This window comes from Chiloscyllium plagiosum, chromosome 35, assembly GCF_004010195.1.
Source record: "Chiloscyllium plagiosum isolate BGI_BamShark_2017 chromosome 35, ASM401019v2, whole genome shotgun sequence".
Classification (NCBI taxonomy): domain Eukaryota; kingdom Metazoa; phylum Chordata; class Chondrichthyes; order Orectolobiformes; family Hemiscylliidae; genus Chiloscyllium; species Chiloscyllium plagiosum.
In genome coordinates, this window is record NC_057744.1 from 9,193,212 (window position 1) to 9,215,723 (window position 22,512).

General features: G+C 40.1%; 1 protein-coding gene across 6 annotated transcripts in view; it reads right to left on the reverse strand.

Annotated features, from left to right (window-relative positions):
• sik3 (SIK family kinase 3) overlaps positions 1-22,512 on the reverse strand; it is a 300,542-nt gene that overhangs the window by 102,693 nt on the left and 175,337 nt on the right. For all 6 annotated transcript variants that reach the window (XM_043676612.1, XM_043676614.1, XM_043676611.1 and 3 more), the window contains exon 4: positions 18,129-18,290. In XM_043676612.1, the coding sequence (XP_043532547.1) occupies positions 18,129-18,290 (162 nt within the window). The remainder of the gene's footprint in view (positions 1-18,128; positions 18,291-22,512) is intronic.

Genomic DNA, 22,512 nt, shown 5'->3' on the forward strand with positions numbered 1-22,512 from the left:
AAGCAAACTAACATCTAATTGAGCAAATTTGCATCACTGGTATAAACAAATTGTTATTCAGATATAACAAATTAGTGTTCATTGGTGAAAGTAACAAGGCGGAGCTGATAAAAAAAACACACTCACATAGAGGGATTACAAATTTTAGAGACAATTGAGTGGCTGTAATATTCACTTAATACCACAAGTATGTGCTGAGTGAACACTTAGCCCAAATTACACATCCACCCTTTAAAATCCTAATGAGAAACAGTCTTGTTTTGCATAATATATAGCTCCTGAAGTGCCTACTCCTCCATAGTCTTCAGACAAGTATAACATTTTGTGAACCCAATCAAGTCACAATTGTAAGTTAACCCTTTGTAAATTACATCTCCAAGCTCAATTTGAAACAAACAAGGAAAAACACAGAAATTGAAACCAATTTTAGTGCCCCTTAGATAGAATTATCTCATCCTCAAGACATAACCACATATCTTTGAAATGCTTGTACGAATATGTTCTACTGGATAAAATGCATGGATTGATATTATTTCAACACACAATTTTTTCATTAAGGTTTTCCTTCATTTAATTTAGTTCTAAATTCCAAAAGGTACTGCCTCCTCATTGGTGAGTGCGATTTTCCTCGTATAAAGGTAGATAGAATGTGGCACATGTGTGGTCTGTGTATTTCCTTGGACAAGCTTTTATCATGAATTGGCGGTAATTGTGTCAGGAAGGAATCTTCTAGATTACACCTTTTCTGATTTGTCTTAAATTATTTTCCATTATTTTGCCTCTCAAAGGAATTACACTACAGATTAAGTATCCATTCATTTCAAATTCTGCACAATCATCTATAATTGTAGAAAGCAAGCTTGGCTTACCAGCTGTCCTTTTCCTGTCTGTATGTTTGCGCACGCTTCTATACCTGCTTTAAAGAGATCAGCACTTAAACATCTCCGTTCAGGGTGATGTGTCAACATTTTTCTCCATCATTCATCAAAACTAAGATATAGCTGTTAAAGCTCTTCTTATTATGGCATTCAATGATGGAATGCTTTCCATTTTATCATGGTGAACAAAACAGGACAAAATACTTATGGTGAGGTTTAAACATGGGGCTGTACAATTTAATTATAACTTTTGAATCATGTTCTAAGTTTTTTGTCCATAACGGTTCAAAACCTTATTGAATTTAATTTCATTCTGCACAGGTAGTACACGGGCATCACTGGCTGGCCAGGATTATTGCCCTTCCTTAGGTGCCCTTGAGAATACGGTAGTGAGCTGCCTTCTCGGACCACTACAATCCACTTGATGTGGGTTGACCCGCAATGCCATTAGTGAGGGAATTCCAGGATTTTGACTCAGTAACAGTGATATATTTCCAAGTCAGAATGATGAGTGGCTTGGAGGGGAACTTTAAGGTGGTGGTGTTCCCATGTATCTGCTAACCCTTGTCCTTCTAGATGGAAGTGGTTGTGGGTTTGGAAGGTGAATTGCTGCAGTGCATCTTGTACACACTGCTGCAAATGGGCATTGGTGGTGGAGGGAGTGGATTATTGGGGATATGATGCCAATCCAGGAGGCTGGATTGTCCTCGATGGTTCGTCAAGCTTCTTCAGATGTTCAATCAGATGTTCGGCAGCCAAGCCACTCTTGGTGATAGAAATTGAAATCACCCAAAAAGAGTCCATTTTGCACCCATGCCATCTTCAGTGCTTCTTCCAAGTATTGGACAACATGGAGGAGTACTTATTCATCATCCAAGGGAGGACCTTACATGGTGCATGATACGTGGTAATCAGGAGGTTTCCTTGCCCCTGTTTAACCTGAAGCTACGGGACTTAGAGTCATAGAGATGTACAGCATGGAAACAGACCCTTCAGTCTAACCCGTCCATGCCGACCAGATATCCCAACCCAATCTAGTCCCACCTGCCAGCACCCGGCCCATATCCCTCCAAACCCTTCGGTCTCTTTTATATCTTTCCCCTCTCACCCTAAACCTATGACCTCTAGTTCTGGACTCCCTGACACCAAAGAAAAGACTTTGTCTATTTATCCTATCCATGCCCCACATCATTTTGTAAACCTCTATAAGGTCACCCCTCAGCCTCCAATGCTCCAGGGAAAACAGACCCAGCCTGTACATCTTTCCGATAGGAAGGAGACCAGAATTGCACGCAATATTCCAACAGTGGCCTAACCAATGTCCTGTACAGCCGCAACATGACTGCCCAACTCCTGTACTCAATACTCTGACCAATAAACAAAAGCATACCAAACGCCTTCTTCACTATCCTATCTACCTGTGACTCCACTTTCAAGGAGCTATGAACCTGCACTCCAAAGTGTCTTTGTTCAGCAACACTCCCTAGGACCTTATCATTAAGTATATAAGTCCTGCTAAGATTTGCTTTCCCAAAATGCAGCACCTTGCATTTATCAGAAATAAACTCCATGTGCCACTTCTCAGCCTATTGGCCCATCTGATCCAGATCCTGTTGTAATCTGAGGTAACCCTCTTCGCTGTCCACTGCACCTCCAATTTTGGTGTCACAATTTCATTGGGTCCTGTGTCAATGTCGAGGACACCCCGTGCAACTTCCTCCCGATTGTACACCACCATCTCTTCTGGGTCTATCCTGCCAGTGGGACATCAGTTGACCAAGATGGTTGGGTCTTTTACAAGTTGCTTCTTAGCTATTTCAATATCAAACAAAGAAGATATTACCTGTTCTTCATCATAAGACTTTGCTTTCCTGGGAGGCAACTAAATTAAGTCCAAAAACTTCCTTAATAAATTTCCACACATACAGGAGGTAATTTTGAATTTGTGGCATACGAAAATGGATGTTAGCCCTTATTACATCTCTCATGTTCACTTTCATTGACATCTGGACCTGGGGGTCTACAGAATAACCAGCACCCAATGTGTAGAAGGGTACTGATAGAGATTATGTTCTTAAAACATACTTTCAATTTTAGTAGCATTACTACACTATTTGTTAGACACATTTTCATTTAGAACATAGAACAATACAGCACTTTCGGCCCACAATGTTGTGCCAATCATTTATCTTAATCTGAGATCAACGTAACCTACACACCCCTCAATTTCCTGCTGTCCACAAGCTTATCCAGCAGTCACTTAAATGTCCCTAATGTCTCTGACTCTACTACCACCATTGACAGTGCATTCCATGCACCGCTACTCACTGTGTAAAGACTACCTCCGACATCTCCCCTATACCTTCTTTCAATCAAGTTAAAATTGTGACACTTGTGACAGCCATTTGTGCTCTGGGGAAAAGTCTCTGGCTATCTACTCTATCTATGCCTCTCATTACCTTGTACATCTCTGTCAAGTCACTTCTCTGCCTTCTTATTTCCAGTGTGAAAAGCCCTAGCTCACTCAACCTCTCTTCATAAGACATGCCCTCCAATCCAGGCAGCATCCTGGTAAATCTCCTCTGCACCCTCTCTAAAGCTTCTACATCCTTACTATAATGAGGCAATCAGAACTGGACACAATATTCCAAGTGTGGTCCAACCAGGGTTTTACAGAGCTGCAGCAAAACCTCGCGACTCTTAAACTCAATCTCCCTGTTAATAAAAGCCAAAACACCAAAAGCCTTCTTAACAACTACTCTCCTACGAACCTGACCTTGAGAATTTTTTAAAACACCAGGGTTTTCCAGAGCTGCAGCAAAACCTCGCGACTCTTAAACTCAATCTCCCTGTTAATAAAAGCCAAAACACCAAAAGCCTTCTTAACAACCCTTTCAACTTGGGTGGCAACTTTGAGGGATCTACATACATGGGCTCCAAGACCTTGCTGTTCCTCCACATAGTCTTTAACCCTGTATTGAGCATTCAAATTCAACCTTACAAAATGAACCACTTCGCATTTATCCAGGTTGAACTCCATCTGCCACTTCTCAGCTGAGATCTGCATCCTGTCAATATCTTGTTGTAGCCTGCAACAGCCCTCGACACCACCTACACCACCGATCTTTGTGGCAAACTTTACTAACCCACCCTTCCACTTCTTCTTCCATGTCATTTATAAAAGCTACAAAGACCAGAGGCCCAAGAACAGATCCCAATGGGACACCACCGGTCACCAAGCTTCAGGTGGAACACTTTCCATCCACTACCACTCACTGTCTTCTTTTGGCCAGCCAATTCTGTAGCCAGACAGTCAAATTCCCCGTATCTCATACCTCCCTACTTTCTGAATGAGCCGACCGTGGAGAACCTTACCAAATGTCTCACTGAAATCCATATACACCAGATCCACTGCTCTACCTTCGTCAACTTGTCTTGTCACATCCTCAAACAACTCAATAAGACTTGTGTGGCATGACCTGTCCCTCACAAAGCAATGCTGACTATCTTTAATCACATTATGTTTTTTCAAATAGTCATAAATCCTATCTCTCAGAATCCTTTCCAGTACTTTGCTTACCACAGACGTCAGACTGACTGTCTGTAATTACCAGGGATTTCCCTGTTCCCTTTCTTAAACAGAGGAGCAACATTCGCCTCCCTTCAATCAGCGGGTACTACTCCCATGGACAGTGAAGATGCAAAGATTATTGCCAGAGACACAGCAATCTCATTCCTCGCTTCTTATAGTAACCAGCCCTGGGAACTTATCTATCTTGATGCTTCCCGGAATTTCCAGCAGATCCACTTTCTTAATAATCAATCTGTTCTAGCCTATTAAGCTGGTCCAGTGTTTTCACTATCAACCAGGTCCCTCTCTATCGTGAATACTGAAGCAGAAAAACTAATTTAGGGCCTCCCCTACCTCTTCAGACTCCAGGCACAAGTTCCTTCCACTATCCCTGATCAGCCCTACCCTCTCTCTGATCATTCTCTTATTCCTCACGTAACTGTAGAATGCCTTTGGGTTTTCCCTAATCCTTCCTGCCAAGGCTTTTTTGTGCCACCTCCGAGCTCTCAGCCCATTTTTAAGTTCTTTCCTAGCTACCCTGTAATCCTCTAAAGCTGTGCCAGATCCTTGCTTCCTCAACCTTAAGTTTCCTTCTTCCTCTTGATGAGAAGCTCCTCTTCTTGTGTCATCTGAGGCTCCTTCACCTTACAATTCCTTGCTTGTCTCAGTGGGACAAAGTTATCCAACACTTAAACAGTTTCCACATTTCTGTTTTGCATTTCCTTTGGAACAACTATTCCCAATTTATACACCACAGCTCCTGTCTAGTAGCAGTATAATTTTCCCTCTCCCAGTTAATTACCTTTCCATACTATCTGTTCCTATCCTTCTCCATAGTTATGGTAAAGGTGAGGCAGTTGTGGTCACTGTCACTGAAATGCTCTCCCACCGAGAGATCTGACGCTGGCCTGGCTCATTGCTATTTAGTATTTCAAAAATGCGAATGATATGAAGTTTTCCTTATCTGGCAGCATTGTTACAAGCATTAAATTTGTGGTTACAATTCCCATGAGCGTATTCAGCCTGGATTTTAACATGATCATTTTCTGTCGAAGTAGAGGCAATCTCATACTGGATGAATGGCTGCCATGAAACTAAGTGAGACTTCCCAAATCACTTAACTTGCAATCACAATTGCATATGAAATAAGTTGTAAAAATTGAGGCATTTACATCAGTATAATACATTACAAATCTCATCCCATTGCTGTTTCCACTGAGGATGGCATAAAAGATACAAGCACTCTGTTATAAAAATGATAGTGACGCAATGAGACATTTTATGAAAATCTGTATTACATTTAAAAAGCAAACAATGTAGTTAGTTTACAGTAGCACAGAATCAATTATTTCTTTACTTTTGTCCAAGAAAATTAGGAACCATCCAACACAATCCAAAACGATTGAAATAATGGGCTAGATTTTCCAAGGAGTCACAAAGAACTTGTCCTCCATTCCTTTTGCATGTTAACAGCTCCACATTTCTGATAGGTGACTCTAATCAGGTCTCATTCAGAAGTGTGGAGCCATACCTTAAATCTTACTTACAGCACAAGATAGTCAGGGGGAAGGCAAACTACATTCTCTTTTTCACAGCAGTCAGTTGTTGTAATCTGTGATTTAAAGGTCTAGCATTCCCAGATACTCTTTAACAGGAGCTATCAAAGTGGGTAAGTACATAAGTTAAGCATGAAGTTAGGATGCCAGGTTGGTGGAGTGCAAGGAGCCAGTTAGGTAGATTGCTAGGTGTTTAGGGTTTTGGGCTTGAAATGGCAAGGGGTCAGGTAACTGATGCAGTGTTTAGCATAGGTTGAGATGGATGGGAGGTCGCAATTCTAATAGGACTGGGAGTGTTGGGTCCTATTTCAAAGAATGGTGGGGGGAGGGGATCTGTTGGTTTCAGCAGCAGGTAAAGGACAATGGGTGATGGGGTTAGAGGAGAGGGTACTGTCAGCTCCTGGGAGAAGAAGACGCTTTGGAGTCCTGGGGATAGAGAGGTTGTCAGGTCTGGGTCTGGGGGGTTTAAGGCATCTAGGGAAGGTGTAATGGGTGAAGTGTAAACCAAGCTTTCTCTCCATAGATGCTGCCAGACATTGAGTTTTTTTCAGCAATTTCTGATTTTGTTTCTTGATTTTGTTTTGTAATAGTCTAATCATTCTTGAGCAATAATTTATGTAAAACTGCAGGAAAACCCTCCAAATTAATTATCTGATTAATTATCTGGATACGGGTAGCATGGAAATTGCAAAGTGGAATGGTTAACTCTCTCAGAGTTTGCTACTACCAGGGATTCTATTGGATCCCCATTCACAACACCCGTCTATGCTACAGAAAGGACTGGCCATTATTTTGTTGCTCTGAGGAAAGTTATATCATTGCACCGGGAATTGGTGGCTCCAAGAAAGGAACATCAGATGAGAATTGTAGCATTCAACAAGTCAACCATACAGATTTAATGAGCAAGCAGTGAAAAAGTATGGCCCAGTGACAGGATGAACACAATAAGATCACCCTTTCTATTTAGGGTTCTCTGGTTTTGTAAATTATTAAGCATCCACTATTCAGAGACTGCAACTTTAAACTGACCTAAGCAAAGACTGAAAAACTAATATAGAGTTAAGTACTTTAACCTGATTAGATTGCTTTGACTGGCACGCCTAAAATTCTTGCACCAAAGACGACAACATTTCTGAACATACTCTCCATAGCTGTAACTCTGAGAACGGACTAGAAAAAGCTGGTTACGAGGCACTGTTAAAGGATGTAAACTGAAAAATTTGCTTCAAAGTAAACACAAATGAGCAGGACCAGAACACAATATTACAAAGAAAAAAAATTTGAGCAGGTAACTGTTTGGAATAATTGGTAATGAAGAACAAAATATTTGGCATTTTTAAAATTCAGCTGAATCCTGCATTGATAGGGTTAGGATATTAAAATTTGAACTCCATGGATGATCATATCTCACCCTTAATACTTGACATTATCAAACTGCTAAAATATTGAAACTTGCATTCATTGATTTGAATTTAGGCAGGAGAGCTGTGGTAGAATATTACAAACCTGCAATACATAAACTGTAGTTAAATATTTTTGCATGCTGCTTTATCGAAAGAAATTGATAAGCTATTAAAATGGTTATTCAGACAAAACAGCATAGTTTTGCAACATCTCACCACTGTTCATCAGTGCAGAATGTGACTGTCTTATTATTGGTAATCTGCAGCACTTCACACTTGTGCTGTTCTACCAGGAAGAGAGTTGTTGCTTCACTGGTAATTGTAATATGAACTTGAGAGAACTTCGTTTCAGAAATGTGCAATTTACAAGCTACAGGTTGCCCATTTATGTTTTAGCATAATTTTGGAAGATTTGTTCTGGCAATATATCCAACATTGTATTCATTTGCATATTGCCTCGACATCATCTTTGCAGGTTTCCTTTCTATAGTTCCCATTCAATTTGTTGTCTACAAATGCAACATAAATTGTAAACATCTATATTACTATTTTAAATTTATTTGTATAGACTGCGAACATTTTTAAATGTTATCTATATATTTATAAAAAACAAATGAACTACAGTTCAAATAGTCTGCTTAGCACCATCTTCTTATTGGAAATTAGCAATGGCAATAAATTTGAGCCTATCCACTGACATCCACATCTCATGAATGAACTTTTTTTAAACTCTACAAGTGTTCATCAAATAGAATTTAAGGGAATTTACATTCTGGACATTATTATTAATCTTCACAATGGTCTTCAAGCAAAGTGTAAAAAGTGGTAGAAGATTCATTGGTTGGCAACAGCCACATAGGCTAAGATGTAAGTTTTCATCTCATGAATGTGGGCATCTTTATACCATCAAACAGGAAAAGAGCATTTTATGAACTCCCACAATCTATACAATAAAGGTGGGAACATGAGTGGCTACCACACAGCTATCTAATGGATGCCAAATGAAAACTTTAAATTACATCTCTAGTCCACACTCATTGGGTCAATTTACAGCAGGATGAAAAAAACTACCTGACTCAAAGGTGGAACTGCTGTCATAACCAAGTATTCACTTCCAGAATTTACTGTTTATCTGGAAATATTGCCCTATACTTTCCAGACTGACTACTGATGACATTATACAAAAAGTGTTTAATTAAGTAGGACAGAAATGATTATTTGAAATCATTCTCTGATGCAGAAACATGCTTAATTTCATGGACCAATCTCTTATCCCTAGACCCAATATCTCCATACACAACACAAAAACAGGCCCTTTAGCCCAACCAATTCTTGCCAGTATATACGCACCAAACCTAAGAACTCAAACCGATGAGTTTGCTTCTTTTCCCTATCTTCTTACCTTATTAATATCTGTTTGTAATGTTATCATTCCATCTACACTGTTTATAGGGTCATTATCATTTGAAAAGCTGACAGCATCAACGAACCTATTAAAGGTGACAAGATCCTTGCTCTTTTCCCATTTTTTGATGCTGTTACACTTTCTTTGTAATTCACCAGTTTGATTGACATTCTTCCCCTTCCAGCTCACGGTTACATTTTGATGACTTCTCCTCCCGTCTTTGGTTCGGCTCCCTGAAGTTTGTGTCTGTGCACTGCTGCTATATTCCAGCTCTTCCTACTCCAAATCTTCTTTGAACGCATGAGATACATAGTCACAATTCCTGACATCAAACCATTTTCCCTCCCAGAGGTTATCGCATATATTTATGTTTCTGTAAGAACCTTAACACATCGGATTCTTCTGCGCTAATACTTTGGAATTTTGAGTGTTTCAGTTTTCTTTATTTTACACCAAAAGCAAAGAGAAGGTTTGGAGAAAAATCAGAGTCTGAAAAGTGGGATATCAGCAAAATTCAGTTCTTATTTCAATGTCACTAAAACTAAGTAAACTCTCAAGCAGACTGAGAGTATTGAATTTCTCCAATTTGTTAATGGTATTTGAAGTAACTGCACAGAGGCCAGTATTCCATCACCAAGTCACCAGCTCAGAATCAGACCCCTGAACTGAGGAGATGCTAAAAGCCCTGTTTATATTTTTTTTTCTTTTTCCATACTACCACCTGACAATGGTAGTGCTTATTTTTCCCCAGCACCCATGTTGTGTGTGTGCGCAAGTGTCAGACACAGTGAAAAACAACAAGTCTGTAAATCTTTATTTATATTCCACCACTAGGTAGAAAGAAAACACCTGTGTGGCCAGGGACTAGCAGTGCTGAGAGATCAAACAGTGAAGGGGAGGGCAGGGATTAGATCAAAATAGAGTTGGAGGGGGTAATAATGCACTCCACTCCCTGCGGTGCCCACCTTTCCCTGAAAATCTCGAGGGTGTTAGTTGACACCGTGTGCTCCTTCTCCAGGGACACCCGAGCTCTGACTGCCGCGTGCAACACCCTCCACCCCAGATCCCGTGCAGAGCGCCCTCCACTGGGCATCCCCACCGCTTGGTGGCAAATGGTCACGCCAAGGCATGTCCGGGCGGTGGATGAGGGAGAAGAGGCAGACGGCGTGCCGCAGCAGTCTGTACAGGGCTCGCTGTGATACGTCCCTAAGAGGGACGAAACTAAAGTTCCGGAGGCAGCTCAGGTTGTGGGGCACAGGCTCCTGCGGAAAGTACGGGACCTTGGGGCCAATGTGAAATTCCATCTGGGCAGGGGTGAGCGCAGAAGGAATCCCACCGCCCACCTGAGCGTCCTCCAACTAGTGCACTATGTTGTGTCCTTTAAGGCATCAAATGGCAGTGGCCACGAACCGGACGTCTATCCAAATCCTGCTCGCTATGTCCTGCAGGAGCATCCAGCCCAGACACCTGCACCCAGTATGTCCCCGACCCTAGTCACTCTCATCGCCACGGCTCTCCCCTCTGACAGCCACTCAAACCCGCAGGTGCAGATTCCTGAGCAACAGCTCCCTGATTACAGCCGCTACTCCTGCCGGAGGGCAGGCGCGATGGGATTCGACAATATTCTAGACAGTGATCTGGTCTTGGTAAAAGACAGGCAGCGTCCTGAGAGTCACCTCTAACACGGTCGATGAACAGAAGCTGTATGTCATAATTGAGGTTACGCACTTGGCAGAAAAAAATACGTCGCCAGAGCGCACCACCTAGGAGGAGGCTCAACGTAAAGGTATCGCTGCAAGGTCTGAAGGTGGAAAGTTGCCACCTGGGTTCGGATGCACACAGCGACTGATCGCTCTCCTGAATGGGGAGACTCAGGACCTGCGCAGCAACCCAGTGCATCATTTTGACCCAGAAGAAGTGAACCAATATTTTCTGGATGTCAGCGATAAAGCCAGGAGGAGGGAGCAAAGGGACCAGCCGGTACCACAGCATGGCAGCCACCAGCTGATTTATGACCAGCACTCAACTCCTGTAAGATAGCACTTGGAGCAATCTATCCAGAGTCCTAGACAAGCCAAGCTCTGTTTAAAATGGTCAGCCAGGGCTTCCTGATTAGCCTAGGTCAACAATGGCAACAAGGATCCCACAGTCAACAAGATCCACCTGGTTCCAATCACCATGGTATTGTTATGGCCATCACTGAGCTCTTCAAGGTGCACTCCAGCATTATATATACAGAGAGTAGACATTTCCTGACTGAATTTTTGAAAAGAAGAAAATGGGAAACTGTGGCGTCTTTTCCCCACAAATTCAAGAGGAAATCTATTTTTAACAGATTCACCGCCCAAATAAAACTAAGAAATTTATTGGTGCAAATCAATAAAAATAGTTTAAAAAGTTCCTAATGGATGCGAAATATTATAAATTAACAATGTGCTTTAGCAGATCTGGCAAGAAGTATCACAATATATCTGCAGGATTTAGAACATTTGGCTACATGTTAAACCAAAACATTCTGTAAGAGTGAAGGTCTGTTTTACAGAACAGTAAATGCCAGGCACTTCCTCACGGCTCAGTAAGGGAAGAATGAAGAAAGTGAGAGTACAAGAAATATAAGAGACAGCCTGTTACAAATTCGAGAACATTAGCAGGGGCCTAATACCTAACAACTTTAAATTTCCACTTGCTTGAGAAGCCTGCTATTTTTAGTTTGCCTAAAGAGGGATGTCAGTTTACCATTAAGATATCTTCAAGGAACTTGCAGACATGGTACCTGGTTTGAAATAAAATGATATCAAAATCAAGAACGCTTCCCAAAAAAATCTTATGAATAAATTCCATTTGTTACTCTTTACAAAACCCGAGACCATGGATGCAAAGCAAATGTTTATGACCACTGATTTGACAGCAAATGTACTTGTGTCTTTGGAAGTATGAAGTCAACTGGAGTAGAATCATAGAATTATTGAATTACTAGTATGGAAGCAGTCCATTTGGCCCATTGAGTTCACACCAATCCTCCGAAGACTATAGGACTAACACCCACTCCCCTACCATATCCATGTAACTCTCTATTTTCCGTGGAGAGTCCAGCTAACCTGCACATCTTTGTGACTGTGGGAGGAAACCAGCACAGTCACAGGATACCCACACAGACAGAGGCAAAATGTGCAAGCTCCACATTTTTGCCTGAAGGTGGAATCGAATGCAGGCCCCAGGCACTGTGAGGTAGCAGGGCTAACCACTGAGCCAAAAGGGAGAAAGTGAGGACTGCAAATGCTGGAGAGTCAGAATTGAAAAGTGTGGCGCTGGAAAAGCACAGCAGGTCAGGCAGCATCCAAGGAGCAGGAGAATCGTTGAAGGGCTTATGCCTGAAACATCAGGAACATTCCTGATGAAGGGCTTATGCCCAAAACGTCGACTCTCCTGCTCCTAAAATGCCGCCTGACTTGCTATGCGTTCCCAGTGCCACATTTTTCGACTCTAACCACTGAACCACCATGCTGTCTGTAATTAGCTCCTGTTAGTACCAGAACATGTTTTGCACTCATCATATTTCTCATACAGTCAGCATAAATTCAGAAGCAACTGTAATCCAAAAAATTCAGTCAAGGATTCAAAAGGGATTTCTGTACCAGTTCAGAAAACAAATAAAAAAAGAGAATAAGACCATATGTTGCTGAGGTTTCTTTAAAATATAAAAATTTTCTACATAGACGTTACCACTCATCATTTAATAACTTGACAGTCAGGCAGCAAAACTGTAAACATAGAAATTAAGAGCAATGCTGTGGTTCTGAAATATGAACTCCAAAACCACAATGAAAGAAGAGGAATAACAGGCTTGTCATGAACTTTCATGGGAGGTGTGGTAAGGGATTTAACATCAGTCATTTTTAACATAAAAATTGCTTACTGTATTTCAAGACTGGACAGCTGCCATGTGTTGAATATAGAACTAATCCACAGAGAATGTCACAATGAATCGTTTCCAACATCAGAAAAGTCTCACCTTCTATCATCTAACAATAACGCACTACCACAACATCAGTAAAGCTACAGTAAATTAGAAAGATATTGCTTTCCATTTACTGACCTGTATTTGTAGCAGTTTGTACTTTTGAACAGCAACAGACACCAAATCTGAAATATTATAGAAACGCACAACAAAATAATGACAATGCGCAAACATCTTCACCCATATGCTAGCTTCATACTGCACCTTTCTTCCTGAAACTGCCAAGACTAGTTCCACGGATGGCAAAACGATGCTAGCACAGATCAGAATTGGAGGAAGTGAGAACACCTTCAAGGGATGATTTGCCTCCCTTTATAACGATTGGTATGAAGCTTATTTTTTTTTAAATTGCCAAGTAATTGCTTTACCGGTGCCTCCCAACTGGAAAAGAAAGATCTGATCTAGAGTGGAAATCTATGCTCCAAATACAAAATGAATGTAACAAGATTCATCTATCACCCACTTTGTGGCAGTGCAAGTGGACAGTTTAACCATGGCTCCCACATTGCATTGCCACAGAAATATTGCAGCAGTAGATGCAGAATAAACATAGCACAGCATCAGTCTATGAACTAAATTGGCAAATAAATATTTTTGATAAGTTGTAAAATGAAATAGCAGTAAACCATCCCTCTCATATAACCCTCTACTCCACTAAGTCTGTTCCACCATTCAATTAGGTAATATTTAATCTGTACCTCACTTTATTTACACAGTAAAGGTGTTGCATTCTACAATTTAATAGGCATGTCTACATTAGGGAACTGGCTGTATTTCCATTTGTCACATTAAAATGGTCTTATTTCTGAAGAAATGTAGACAAATGTGGAATGCATTACAATATTTGTTTATAGGGGACCTATTTTACATTTAAACAACTTAAAAACAGGAGGGAATTTCAAAGCTTTTTGGCAAGATTTACTCAAAAAGAGCCGAACATAAGAGCCAATATTACTACAGTTGGCAATGTGGGGATTGGGGACAGCAAGCATTCAGCACGCTTACACAGTAAACAGACAACAATTCTTTGACCCAGAAGTCCTGGAAACAAAGATTCTAAAATAAATACTAGAATAGTAAATTTATGGCATGTTTTGTCTTATAAATAATGCTATTGAGTAGAAAAATTGCGAATCAAGCTACTTTTATTTACACCACTTCCAAAAAGAAAGTGCCCCTACTTTACAGCCATTATCATCAATTGATATAAACAATTCGGATACAGGAGCCATTGTAGTATTTTGAAATGTGCTGACAACACTCCCAAACTAGGTGGAAAAGTTAAACTGTGAAGAGGATGGAAGGAGGCATCACGAAAACTTGGACAACCTAAATGAATGGGTCAGAACATGGCAGATGGAATATATTGTACCTTTATATCAAGTTATTCACTTTGGAAGAAATAAACAGAAAGGCAGAATATTTCTTAAAAGGAGAGATTGGCAAGTACAGATGTTCAAAGGGACCTAAATGCAGTTATTCTTGAGTCACTAAAAGTTAGTGTGCAGGCGCAGCAAGCAATCAGCAAAGAACATGGTATGTTGGCCTTTACGGCAAGAGGACTTGAGTACAGACGTAAAGATATCTTGCTGCAGTTGTATAAAACTTTGCGGAGGTCTCACTTGGAGAACTGGGTATAGTTTTGGTCCCGTTATCTAAGGAGGGATATAACTGCCATAGAGGAAATTCAGTAAAGGTTTTCAGATTAATCCCTGTGAAGGTAAGATGTCTTAGATCATAAGACATAAAAGCAGAAGTAGACCATTCTGCCATTAAGTCTACCCTACTATTCAACGAAATCATGGCTCATGTGATAGTCCTCAATTCCACTTTCCTGCATTTAAACCAGAATCTTTGATCCCCTACTTGTTAAACATAAGTCTAACATGATCTTGAACATCCTTAACAGCCCAGTCTCAACAGTCCTCTGTAGTAAAAACAAATCCACAGATTCATCACTCTCTGTAAGAAGAAATTTCTCCTCATCTCGATTATTACTGCATTAGATTATGCTCTCCGGTCGTGGACTCGCTCATGTGAAAACAGCCTCTCAGAATCTTCCCTTCCAACCTCGAAGAATCTTACACTTTTCAGTAGGTCACCACTCATTCTTGAATAAACATTCTCCAATGAGTATAGGCCCAAAGTACTCAACCTTTCCACATAAGAAAATCCCTCCATACTCAGGACCAATTTAGTAACCTTTTCTGGATTGCTGCCAATGTCAGTAAATAATTCCTTATAAGGGGACCAAACTGTTCACAGTAATCCAGCTGGGGACTGACTAATGTCTTGTAAAGGTTTAGCAAGACTTCCCTATTTTTATCCTCCATTCACTTTGAAATAATGGCCAACATTCCACTTGCTTTCTATATTACCCACTGAACTTGTATGCTAGAATTTTTTGATTAATGCACAAGAAATTGCTCTGTGCTGCAGCTTCCTGCAGTCTCTCACCTTTTAAATAATAGTCAGCTCCTCTTTTCTTCCTGCCAAAGTGCATAACCTCTCATTTTCCACAATTACATTCCATCTGCTAAGTGTTTGCCTGCTCACTTAACCTGTCTAAATCCCTCCACATACCATTTTTGTCACCCTCACCAGTTGACTTCCTACCTCTTTTGTGTCATCTATAAACTTGTACATTTACTTTCTTTATACATCATTAATATATATTGTACATAAACATTGTAGCTGCAACATCGAGCCCCATAACACTCCATTGCAAATGTGCCCCTTATCCCATCACTGCCTTCTTAGTTAGTCAATTCTCTATCCATGTTAATATATTACCCACAACACCAACGACTCATATCAAATAGCCTTATGGTCAGTGCCTTATCGAACCCCTTGGGAAATCCAAATTTATCTTATCTATCAGTTCCCCTTAACTATCCTGCTTGTTACCACCTCAAAGAATTCTAATAAATTTGTCAGTTATGATATCCCCTTCATGAAGCCATGCTGACTCAGCTTAGTTATGTATTTCTAAATGCTCTGCTATTACATCCTAATAGACTCTCAACAATTTCCCAATTATAGACATTGACCTAATTGGCCAATAGATAGCTGTTTTTTTGTCTCCTTCCCTTTTGAATAAGGATGTTAAACTGCTGGGTTTTTTAATCCTGTGGGACTTTTTCAGAATCAAAGGACTGTAGGATGATTACGACCAGAGTATCTACTACCTCTGTAGCTACTTTCTTTCTCTGATACATCAGGCCCAAGGGACTCATTAGACTTTAGCCCCATTAGCAGCTCTAGTACCTTTTTTTAATCTAGTCATAGTTATTGTACTTATTTCCTTGCTCCCTTTTGCCCTTTCATTTTTTTTGGTATTTTTGGAATTATGAAGACAGCATGACAGGACCTGTAATCTCTACAATTTCGAAGAAAGGGGGTAACTTTATTAAAATTTACAAAAGTCTTAAGATTATGATAAAGTGAACATTGATCAGATGTTTTCCATAGTTGTTAGGTCTAAAGCCAGGTGATTTAATCTCCAGATAACTGGTAGGCCATTTAAGACAGATACAAGGAGAAATTTCTTCACTCAGCACATAGTGAATCTGCAAAATTCACTATCTTTGGGGCTGCAAAAAATCATTCACTGAACATGTACAAGAATGACATCAAGAGCTATGGGGATGGAGTAGGAAAGTGGCACTGAAGTAGACAATCAGCCATAGTCTAACCAAATACCAGTACTGCCTTGATGGGTTCAATGATCTATTCCCGTTCCAATGTTCCTATAATGGTAAGCAGAACATTTTTGACCTTGTAGTGTAAATATTTCTTATTCAGACAGAATTCCTCACCTGCAGACCACTGCTAATTTACACCACTGTCAATAAGATGCAACCTGAAAATGTTCGATAGCAGAGCGTAAAAACTGTGATTTATCACTAAGAAGTCATGAAATAGGTAGGAAATTTGAGTTCCTAAAATGTTGCAGAATTTTCTAAGGACAACTGACCAAATCTGTTCATTCAGCACAAGACAAAATCTACTCTTAAAACAAAGAGGTAGAAACTGATGAACATGAAAACTCTAAACTGGAACTAGAACTATATCCCCTTAATCCCAAACACTGACATAATCACACATAATCACACAGCACAAACTTCAACTATCTCTGCTGAGAAGATATTTAAAAAGAAAGATAAAATAAAAAGCACTCTGTTGGCCAAGGATCTGTGAACTAAGAAGAGAATTTGATAACTCTTCACAATTCACCAGATTTCTTGTCAACAAAATCAAACTGCTGACAGCTGCTGATTGATGGAAGTTCGAATTGAAATAAATCTGGATCTGATTCTTTGGGAAGGGACTACAGTTCAGTTTTACAGGGTTGAAAGGCAGCCAGATATACTGATATATATAAGGTTCCCAGAAACTACTGCAGAAAGGGAGAGACTTGCAGCTCCTATGGTTTCCTTCATTATTAACCACTTAGGTCTGTAAAATAGAAATCAAATGTAGGAAAGGTTGCTAGACAATAATTCACATAGTCTTTGGGCCACAAACCCCATCTCACACCTTCCTAAAAGATTTGTTCTACTTTTTCACCAAAGTCACTTAACCTTTTGTAAACAGCAAGTAAACTATAGCATACATTAAACTGTTGTCATTTCGAAGAAACCCCATGGTAAAGACCCCTCTCAATCCAGAAAATGTCCAAACATTTCTACATCTTTCAGTTTTTCACAAAGACCATAAATAGAAACAAGTATCCCCTGCACCAAAACATCGCAAAATCAATGATGTGAAGATAGATAAAAGGATCTGTAGATTGAACTGAAGAGTTCTCTCTCCCAAGATGTTAAAGGATTTTCAGCAACCAAAAAGACAGTAAGGAAACTGAAAATGTAGATGTGCAATGTTAAGCACCAGAGATATGTGACCTGAATGTCTTGTTATTGCCTGTTCTTATATTACATTGATGATAGTCCTTACTTTAAGTGGTTTTCCCATTTCTCTGTATGACTACATACCTCAAATTTTTCCTCTTTATGTGACAACACCAACTAAAAGGCAGGCACTTAAAATTGGCATCTCTTTGTTCTATCAAAGAATAGTGCTAGAAAGCAATGCTGATGTCCCAAATTAAAGAAAATCGGACGATACAAACATGGATGGAAATTGCGCTGCGTTCTAAGATGACCACAATTTATCTAATGCCATGTTCCCTCCCATACATATGATTATCTCTCTAGCGCTTCAACACGTGCAAAACAAAACCATGTGTCATAAAATGTAGTACTTTTTAAAACTGTGCAAAATTAACATCAATGTACCTGCTATCTTTATGTTAAGATTAGCATCTAGGAGCAAGTTTTCAGCTTTCAGGTCTCGATGTACAATGTTTCGACAGTGGCAAAAATGGACCGCTGCAACAATCTGTTTGAATTTCTTTCGGGCTTCTTTCTCTGCCATTCGTCCATGGGCTACAAGATGATCTATGGATTTGAAAGGTGGGAGAAAAAGAGAAAACCATAAGAAACATGAAATAAAAAGACTCAAGAACTGAAACGCAACCAAAACAGAACAACCACATTTTGCTGATATTATTTAAAAAAGTACAGAAATGTTTATATATTTTATAAGAGGTTTATAAAACCATGAGGGGTTTAAATAAAGTCAACAGCCAAGGACTTTTTTCCCCAGGATAGGAATGTCCGAGAAGGCATAGGTTTAAGGCGAGAGGGGAGAGATTTACAAAGATCTAAGGGGTAACATTATCACACAGAGGGTAATGTGGATATGGAATGAGCTGTCAGAGGAAGTGGTAGAGGCTGGTACATTTACAACATTTAAAAGGCATTTGGACAATTAGATGGGTAGGAAAGGTTAGAAGGATATGGGCCAAACATCAGCAAATTGGACTAGTTCAGTTGAGGAAACGTAGTCAACATGGATGAGTTGGACCGAAGGAAAAAAAAACTCATTTACAAGTTGAAAAGCAACAAAACAGTTTTTGTCTTGTATCCAAAACACTGTCCCAGTACCATTCTCAAAACTCAAATGCTCGCACCAGAATTCTTGTATCTAACACTTCTGTAAGTATAAGTCACTTGTAACTTGAACTTTTAGACAGAAACACCACTATTTTCTACCTGGAGCTAACTTGAGCTTCAATGTACTCAGCTTAAATAAACACTTGGTGATATTTTTCCCCAATATTCTGGTTTAAGACTAACCTACCTTTTAACTCCAAGATCATCTAATTTGCTAAATCTATTGTTCCCTTCTCAGGAGCACAGCTATACACAGCCATCCTATTTTAAAGATCTTCCCAAAACTAACTCATTCAAAATCATAAGTGAAACTACAAGTGTCTCAATAGAAAAACGATTCCATACAAATTAACAAGTCTGAGCTCCCTTATTCATCATGCTGGGTCACAAACAATACAAACTAAACCGAAGTCCATTAGTGCACAAAATCAATTCATTGTAGAGCCAGGCTTCAAAACCTGTTTTCAAAAGAAATTGTATTGAGAAAGAAACAGAGGCTAGAGAACTCGGAAATAAATATTGATGTTTTGAAAACAGTTCACATTACAGAAGTAGTAGTCAGAGAGGTCTTAGAAAACATAAAGGTACATAAATCTCCAGCAGCTGAGCAAGTGTATCCAGACATTGTGGGACGTTATGGAGGAAATTGTAGGGGGGGTCCCCTAGCATAAATATTTCTATCATCTATAAACACAGCTTGGGGATGGTGATGTTGCACCATTTATTAAGAAAGGCAGTGAGGAGAAGCCTGGGAACTATGGACCTGAGAGTTTGGCATTGGTGGTGGTAAGTTTTTGGAGGCGATTCTGAAAGATATGACTTACATGCATTTGAAGAGGCAAAGAATGATTAGAGGTAGTCAGCATGGAGTTGTGCAAGGAAAACGGCAACTGAATTTTTTAAATGAAGTAACCAAAAAGATTGATGAGGGTAGAGCAGTTGACTTTAGTATAGCCTTTCACAAGGATCCGCATGGTAGACTAATCAGTAAAGTTAGATCACATGAGATTCAGGGTGAGCTTATCAACTGGAAACAAAATTTGCTTTAAGGTAGGGTGGGGAGGGTTGTTTTTCAGACTGGAGTCCTGTGACCAGCAGTGTTCCACAGGGATAGGTAACGGGTCCACTTTTGTTTTTCATTCATAGTTGATTTGGATGAAAATATAGAAGTTTGCAGATGACACCAAAATTGATGGTGTAGTGGGCAGTGAAGAAGGTTATCTAGGATTACAAAGAGATCTGGATCATTTGGGTCAATGGGCTGAGGAGTAACAGATTGAGTTTAATTTGGATAAAAGTGAAGCACTGCATTTTGGTAATTCAAATAAATTCAGGACTTATACAATTAATGGTAGCACCTCTGCGTCGTGTTGTAAAACAGAGAAACCTAGGGGTTCAGGTACATAATTCTTTCAAATTTGCATCACAGGTAGACAGGATGGTTAAGAAGGTATTTAGCACACTTGACTTCGTTGCTCAGATGTTTGAGTATAGGAATTGGGACGTCATATTTAAGTTGTAGATTAGATTAGATTCCCTACAGTGTGGAAACAGGCCCTTCAGCCTAACAAGTTCACACTGACTCTCCAAAGAGCAACCCACCCAGACCCATTCCCCTCCATTCACCCCTGACTAATGCACCTAACACTACGGGCAATTTAGCATGGCCAATTTACCTAATCTGCACATCTTTGGACTGTGGGAGGAAACCGGAGCACCCGGAGGAAATCCACGCAGGCACGGGGAAAATGTGCAAACTCCATACAGACAGTTGTCCGAGGCGGGAATTGAACCCAGATCTGTGGCGCTGTGAGGCAGCAGTGCTAACCCCTGAGCCACAGTGCCACCCAAAGTGTTGTAGAGGACATTGGTGAGGTGTCTTCTGGACAACTGTGTTGTGGTTGCCCTGTTCTGGAAGGATATTATTAAATGGGAGAGGGTTCAGAAAAGATTCATCAGAATGTTGCTGGGAATGGAGGGTTTGAGATATAAAAACAGACCGAAAAGGCTGGGACTTTTTCATTGGAGCACAAGAAATTGAGGGATGATGGAAAAAATCTGCCATGGTAAAGTTTTGTTGAGAAGTAAATCACTCACACTGGTAACACATTTCAGAAATGGCAACTATCACTACAATTCAAGCACAAAACTACAGCAAGGTGGGTGCTATGATGAACAGTATGGCATCAGTATTTTGTGCAAGAAATTAATGGCATGTATACAGACTCAATGTCCTACTCGGGTTGCAGTCATACAACACAGTGAGACATCAGAGTTTAGATAGTTCTATTCAGGGTATGAAAGGAAAACTGAACAGCTCTTTTTGTTAAGCTGGACTCTCATATCTCCTGGTCACTTTTCAACAGCAATATTTGCAGCAACAACAGGAAGTGGCCACCTATAAAGAACATTGTGCATTCTCAGAGAATACTATGTACTTTCAACTCAAAAGAAGGTACAGTGCTGCCAAACAGATAAAACTGGCTAATAGAATATTAAGTTAAGTTTAAAGTATAAACATATTAATTTCAAAATCACATATTTTTAACTTTTTACACCCCAGTCCAACACCTGCATCTCCAAATCATGCATACTAATTTCATTTGCAAGACAACTGACTGTTCATGTTTTAGGTGTTGATGACCCAGGAGTGGTTGCATTCATTGGTGCCTTCAGAAAGTGGTGGGGCTTCAATCTTGAAACACTTGATGTGATGATGCTCAATGCCAAAGTGTTCAATAAACAATTATGAAGAAACAGAAATATATTTTCCAAATCAGAAGAAACTGTTACTTTGACATCTGGAAAGCTGTAGTTTTCTTAGTGGGAGGGTTATAGCAAACGAAGGTGCTGTTGAAGTAGCTTTTTTGTTAAAAGTGGATGATTCATATGTTTTTTAAAAAAAAGCTATTTCAACAGCACCTTTGTTTGCTATAACCCTCCAACTAAGAAAACTACAATTTCCAAGACCTCAAAGTCACATTTTGTTCTGGTTTGGAAAATACATTACTGTTTGTTCATAATTGCTTATTAAACACTTTGGCATTCAGCATCATTGGAGCAGATGGGACTTGAACCAAGGCCACAAGAGCGCCTAGTGGCTCCATTATGTCCTGTGATTTGAACACAGTGCAGTCAAAACAAGCCAGGTTTTGGGTTCAATGGCAAATGGACCAATCAACTGAACTGCTCTGACCTGAATGACATCAATTTTCTTGCAGCTGCGCCCAAACAGACAAGGGTATATCATCACATTCTTAGTTTGAGTCTAACCGATGGCAGAGTGCCTTTGAGAGATTAATATTATAGGATAGTGATCAGCCTCAACTTGCTCTTGTAGCCATTACATGGATAAACCACGTCAACTTCAGTTTCTAATCAATATAAACATTAGGAACATTGATGAAGAGAGCCAGTGAACAGCAAGTGGATGTGGCTAGACCTCTTATTTCAAATTTGTATTTCATGTCACTTAGAGATTTGTGTGTCACCTGCAGAGAGACCACTCCCTCCACGACTCCCTCGTCAGGTCCACACCCCCCAACAACCCAACTTCCACTCCCGGCACCTTCCCCTGCAACCGCAAGAAGTGCAAAACATGCGATCCGCTGCACCCGATGTGATCTCCTCAACATTGGGGAGACAGGCCGCCTACTTGCGGAAT